This window comes from Nannospalax galili, unplaced genomic scaffold, assembly GCF_000622305.1.
Source record: "Nannospalax galili isolate Female #2095 unplaced genomic scaffold, S.galili_v1.0 scaffold113, whole genome shotgun sequence".
NCBI lineage: Eukaryota > Metazoa > Chordata > Mammalia > Rodentia > Spalacidae > Nannospalax > Nannospalax galili.
This window is the reverse complement of record NW_008335444.1, coordinates 7,457,112-7,463,636: the sequence shown is the minus strand read 5'-3', so window position 1 is coordinate 7,463,636 and position 6,525 is coordinate 7,457,112. Positions and strand designations below refer to the sequence as shown.

Sequence of the window (6,525 nt, the reverse complement as noted above, 5' to 3'; positions counted from 1 at the left end):
AATCGGTACTTCCTCCCCTGCCTTCCTCCCTCCCTTCCTTTCGTGTTACTTTTTTGCTCTTTTGAGACAAGATCTCATACTTTAGGCAAGCCTGACCTGGAACTCTCTATGAAGCCCAGACTGGCCTCATATTTGCCATCTTTCTGCCTCAACCACCTGGCAGTAGTATTATGAGTGTGGGCCATCATAGCTTTATTCTCCTTTCTTAAAGCCAGCTGATTACATAACTGTCCAGCACATCTGACCATGTCAAAATCCTGTGCCAAGCAAGTGTTCATTAATCGAGGAAAGAAGGAGACCCACACTCCCAACTCCCAGTTGCAATTCACAACCCAGGAGCCTTCTCTGGTCTGGGCCAATATGACCTGACTTTCTCTCAGTGGGCAGCATGTGAGCAGTGAGGAGTCTCAGGGTCACACTGCTCTTACTCTCCTCCTCCAGCATGCGTCATCAGTTCACTTCAGGGGTGTGTGTGTGTGTGTGTGTGTGTGTGTGTGTGTGTGTGTGTATCTTGGCAGAGAAGGGCAAGACATTTCACACATACACACTCCTCAAGCACTCTCTCATTGTTTGGGGGCAGAATGTGTCTCCAAATGAGAGAGAGGGGGTGGGAAGAAGGTGATAAGGATGGAAGAATTAGTGAGATTGAGAGTAGGCTTGGATGGCTTCTGGGGGCGAAGAAGAGGCTGGCTCCAGACAAGAGAGCCAGGAGGCGGCAGTCAGCCACAGGACGCAAAGCCCTTTGAGGAGGGTCTGGGGTGGGAGCAGAGGTGGGATTATGCCTGAAGACGTCACCCAGTGTTCATAAAAGGGGCTGTGATCAGAGAGCCAGAGAAAGCGAGCTCAGGAGCCAGCAGACTCCCTGAAGGTGTTCACCCACCCAGGGAGCTCCTCTCCCTCCAGTCCTCCAGTCAGGACCCAGCAAAGGTAAGTACGGTGTATATACAACTTGGAGGAGGGGTTGCCCTTCCCCTGGAAGGATTTTGGGGAGCAGGCCTTCAACTCAAGGCTGATTGAAACATCAGGTAAGCAGAAGGTGAGAGGGCACTGATCACTCCTGAGTGTCAGGTTGGCCAAATTATCCTGGGATGTCTGGGCAAATACATGAGCTTGCATTTTGTGTGCAATGCCAGGACTCTGGGCATCCCAAAAGCCTACTCCTGCTGTGAAGGGAATCAATGCAGTGAAGAAACCCAATCTGTGGATGAGATTCAAAGCCACAGTAGTTATTTTAGGGAGCTGGGGACCCCTCAGAGCTCATGGGCTCACCAGGGTACCTCTAAACTATTCCCCCAATGAAAACCTAATCTCATCCACACGATGCTAGTTAAGAACTGGGGGCCACCTGAGAAGAAGTCACCCCATTTCAAAATCTTTCTGACCATGCCTACAATTTCTCTGTTGTTTACTATATCTAAAACTCCCTAGGGAGAGAGAAACCACCAAACCTGATCAGATACTCCTGGTCCCTTGGAGACAAAAGTGGGGTTTTCCCCCAAACAATTCAATTTTACAACAAGTATCAAGTAAGGAGTGTATGGCATATGTGTGTGTGGTACGTGCAGAATGTGTGAGATATTTATCTGGGGTATTGTGCTGTCTGTGTGATACATGTGTATACGTATGTGTGTTGTATATGTGGCACACAAGTGCCACAGTATATACATATAGAGGTCAGAGGACAACTTATGGGAGTTGATTATCTCCTTCTACCATGTGGGTTCAGGGATCAAACTCAGATCACCAGGCTTGGTGGCAGGCACCTTTATTCAATGAGACATCTTGCTGGCCCCTGTTGTGTCATTATATGTATGTATGTATGTATGTATGTATGTATGTATGTATGTGGTATATGTGTGGTATGTATATATATACATGTGGGGTGAGGGTGAGCTAGAGGCAGGCAGATTTCTCCCATGGTGCCCATGAGAAAAGCACTGTCCGTGATGGGACAGAGGTACTACAGGGACAGAGGCAGAAAATGGGATCACCAAACTCCAACCATATAGCCTCCCTTCCCTTTCCTCACCACCCTGCTCTGCTCAGAGCAGCCAGGAGGCTCCATGTTCAGTGCACACAGATATACTCCTGCCTTCCTCAGACCACTCTGGGATGCAGCCTGGCACAGCTTTCACTCCAGGAGAAACTCCATCCTTATATCCAGCAGCCCCCACACCCACCCCTGCCTGCTGTTCCAGCACCCTGGCATCACAGCCCAGGAAGAGCCCCTGGGGGGAGCACACCTTCTGCAAACCCTCTTCATCTGGCACACTCATGTCAGGTGCCACCACATGCCTGATCCCTCCAGGTTGGGCTTCCCAGCTCCTATCACCTGGGTACTTGCCTGTCCAGTGTTATTTTGAAATGATTTGCTTATAAGCTACCCATGAGTCAACTTCTTACAGTACATTTGAAATCAGGAGGGGGATACCGTGTCGACAACTGCAACACCCCAGCACCTAACAGCACCAGCACATAGGTGGTTCCCAGAGATGACTTCTAAACTTCCCTGGCCCTGGTGGCCAAGGCTCTGTCCTTGTCCTCTACTCCATGTCCCATTCAGGCCTTAAAGCAGCTCAGAAAGTGTCTGGCTTTCAGGGTCTCATAGAATCACAGACTACAAGGACTAGTAGCTATCTAAGCAGGCAGCTGGTGGCCAGGCTGACCCACAGTGCCTGGAGATGGGAGTGGCTGCTTATGTCTCATGTATGAGGGCAGAGGTGGAGCACCTCAAGACAAGATTCTTGCCTGCACACCACATGTGAGTCTGGCAGCTGGGGAGGTCATGGGGTGGGGGACAGAGTAGAGGGATGTATAGAGTTGGTCACCATGATATTCCCCCCCAACCCCTTGGACAGAAGCCCCAGGTTCCATATGCAGTACCTCCTGCCTCCTCAGCACTTTGTCCTTAATCACAGTTGTTGGACAGTTAAGGAATTGGGTTTCTATTATAGCAGAAGGAAACGGAGCAGGATTTGGGATGGCCTGTACTATAGGAGACAGCAGAGCACAGAAAGCCATGCATTTGTGCAGAGCCCAGAATGAAGGACTTAGTCTCAGGCTCCTAAGGGAGCGTTTGAACCTCAGAGCCGCCATGCCCTGAAGCCCTTGCCCAGCTCCCCCTCCCTACTCATTCCCATGCCTGGCCTCTCACCCTCATCATTCCTCTTCAGCAAAACTGTGACCCAGAACCCACCATTCTGCAACCTGAGCATCATGCCCTTTCCACCAACAGATCCTTCTTTCCTTCCTTCCTTCCTTCCTTCCTTCCTTCCTTCCTTCCTTCCTTCCTTCCTTCTTTCCTTCCCTCCTTCCTTCCTTCCTTCTTCCCTCCTTCCTTTCTTCTTCATTCCTTCCTCCTCCTTTCTTTCTTTCCTTCCTTCCCTTTCTGGCTCTATCTCCTCCAGAAGGCTGTCCTGTGTGAATCATCTCGACCCCTCCACAGGGCACCTGCAAGCACAGGCTTTCTCCTCTCCTGCAGGCTCTCCCTTTACCCTCGGTTCTCATGCAGCACAAACCAGGACCCAGTCCTTATTGCCCCTCTCTGTCTCAACCTCAGGGCACTTCTCAGACCTGCCTCTTCCTGCCAGAATGAACCTGTTTTCTTCTTGGCAGCTGCTCTTTTTCCTCTGTGCCACCAACTTTGAGGAGCCATTGGCCAAAATGGCACCCGTGGAGAACCCTGGTCCTACAGGTATGCACTGTTTGGGAAAGGGGGTGGGGAGAGGCAAGTCACTGCACCTGACACTGTATTTTCCAGACTGTGGCTGGGACACAGATAGGGCTAACACTGTGCTTGATAGACACCTAAGGCTGATACATGGGCAGTTCATGTGCGGAGGGAGGCAACCCCCTGCAGTGAGCACCAGCCTCTCACCTGGGTTCCAGGGCTTATTAACCATCAAGCTCCTTCATGATTTTGCCATATTCTGTGCTCTGTTCTACAACAATCACTTCTGTATAGATGCTTGGAATGAACTTAAATACAAGTTACTTTTTAAAAAATATTTTATTTATGTTGGGTGTGGTGTCATATGCCTTTAATCCCAGCACTTGGGAGGCAGAGGCAGGCAGATCTCTGTGAATTCAAGGCCAGCCTGGTCCATATAGTGAGTTCCAGGCCAGCTGGGGCTACAGGGAGATCCTGTCTCAAAAAGACCAAAAAACTTTTTTTTTTTGGTTATTTTATGAGTGTATTGCCCACATGTATGTAAGTGCACCCATGTTGTGCAATGCCCTCAGAGGTCAGAAGAGGACATCAGATTCTCTGGAACTGGAGTTATGGACAGTTGTTAGTTGCCATGTGGGTGCTGGGAATGTCCTCTGCAAGAGCAGTCAGTCTCTCCAGTCCTGCAAGTTACTTTTATCTGTAACCTTAGATCCCTTATAGGAGATTTGAAGAAAGAACTCAAGGACATGCCTTAATGTCTGTCAGCCTTGTAAGTTCATTGAGGAACTGATGACTGGGGAAACTGAGGCCCCAAACAGCAGAAACTTTCCCAAAGACACACAGCCAAATATTGCAGAATTCCAACAGGTGCCAGGGTACCTTGAGAGCATGTGAGCAACCTGAGCTACAGCAGTGCTTGCCAGTAAGTCCGAGGCATGGGCTTGAACGCGTCTTTGTGGTCAGCTTTCTGGGCATGCTAGAACTGGTTGCTCAGCCTCTTTGGACCTCGGTCCCTAGGCGTGGAACGCAGGGCACATACTGCACATTTGACATTGTACGTGCCCGAAGCAGGGGAAATAGGGCCCCAGACATCAATAATGCCAGCTTTCCAGGGCAAGGACTAATCCCCCCACTGCCCTGGGATGCTGGCTATTGGCTCTTTCTGGCAAAAAGCCATAGGGGAGGGGGTCATCAGTGTTCTGAGCTTTGTGTGTGAAACTGAGATCTCCCCTCCCGTCTCAGTGGCCCAGGGAGAGGCCTCTTAGACAATTATTATTGACCTTGGACCATGGCCATACCCACGTCTCAAGTGTGCCAAGGCACTGAGGAGCCAGGCTCAATGCCATCTTCCACCCCAACACACCCACTCACACCAGGCCTCATTTCCACTAATCTCTATCCGTAATTGGCTGGGCTTATTGTCTTCTCAGAGCTACTTGTCCTGTTTTACTGCCAAAAAGTAGAGAGAATTTAATGAGCCTTGTCTGTGAAGTGCTTTCAGAGTTAGCCTTGTTGGTCCCAGCAGGAAGGGGAGACACCACACCTGGTTGGGGGAGAGGAGCCTGTGGGCAACTCAGATAATGGCTGGTCTTCACTGACTTCATACCGCTTTTTAGAGGCTGCAATTGTCCTCAGAGACCAGGGTTGGATCACAGGTGCTTGGGCACAATGGCCTTGGCTCTTTCTTGTTTTCTGTGATTTCAAGTTTTTCCTTAGCTTTTATTTAAGGAGCATGTATCAAGGCCCTACTATGTACAGAGTATATAGTACAGAGTACTGTTTCAAGCATTCTGAGATGAGGAAATGGAGGAGACAGCCCCCAAGGGGCTCCAGGCCCAATGGAGCTACAGACGCAGATAGTGAGCCCAGAAAAGACAGAGCACAGTGTCCCCTGCATATTTAGGTGGTTGTTGTTGTTGTTGTTGTTTTTAATTTTCAAACTCTGCTTCCTAAAAGGAAATAGTTTATTAAAGTTATTTATGAGAACTCTGGCAAGCACTCAAAGCACAGCTGTTGAAGGAGGGAGGAACAAACAGCCTGACCACCCGAGCCAAGCAGCATACTGGCTCGGCACTGAGCTCAGCGCTGATCTGACGTCAGGGGACCAGAGCAGGCTCCGCGTTCTGAGCTCTGAGAGGACTCCAAAGGCAGCCCTGTTGCCCCGGACTCACCTACCTGTGCTCTCTATCCTAGGCCAGCGGCCGGGACCGTTGCAACTCTCCGAGCACGGCTTGCGGTGTGCAGAGAGGAAGCCCGGGGCCGCGGGGCCACGCCCTCGGGGGACCTCGCCTTGCCCACTTGTCGAGAGCTCCGCCGGGCTCCAGCGACCCGGCCTGTGCCCAGCCCGCAGCCGTCTGATCCCTGAGCCTCGGGGCACCGTCCTGGTGCAGCGCGAGAAGGACCTGTCCTCCTACAACTGGAACTCGTTTGGCCTGCGCTATGGCAGGCGGCAGGCTACACGTGTGGCGCGGGGCTGAGGGCAGGGCGGCTGGTGGACTCCAGCCGGAGACCAGCATCTGAGGCCGCACCGGATGCGGGGCGAGGCTGGACAGGCGTAATAAAGCGATCTGGCCCAGGGCAGTAAAGCAATTCTGCCTTCTCTCTGCCGAGTGATTAGTGGCTGACTTTTGCTAGTAGTGCGGATGAGGTCGGTTCCCCTCTCTCAGTTCCGTCTTGGCTGGTTTTAATATGTCTCTGGTGTCAAAGTCAATATTTCTCAAACTAGTCATTGAGGAAGACTGGCTGATCTCCAGTCTGTTGCAGCTCAGTACTTAAAAAAATATAAAATAAGAACCAGGTGTGGTAGCGCAGGCCTTTAATTCCAGCACTGGGGAGGCAGAAACAGGTAGATTTCT

General features: G+C 50.9%; 1 protein-coding gene across 2 annotated transcripts; it reads left to right on the top strand.

Annotated features, from left to right (window-relative positions):
• Positions 1–600: 600 nt before the first annotated feature.
• On the top strand, positions 601–6,273 carry Kiss1 (KiSS-1 metastasis suppressor). Of its 2 annotated transcripts, none has more exons than XM_017797435.1 (3): positions 601–927; positions 3,616–3,694; positions 5,864–6,273. In XM_017797435.1, the coding sequence occupies exons 2-3, from the start codon at positions 3,664–3,666 to the stop codon at positions 6,145–6,147; spliced, it is 315 nt and encodes a 104-aa protein (XP_017652924.1). In that variant the 5' UTR covers positions 601–927; positions 3,616–3,663; the 3' UTR covers positions 6,148–6,273. The 2 variants fall into 2 exon arrangements, with proteins under 2 accessions (XP_017652924.1, XP_008828595.1); XM_008830373.3 differs by having other exon boundaries at positions 608–927; positions 3,560–3,694.
• Positions 6,274–6,525: the final 252 nt, after the last annotated feature.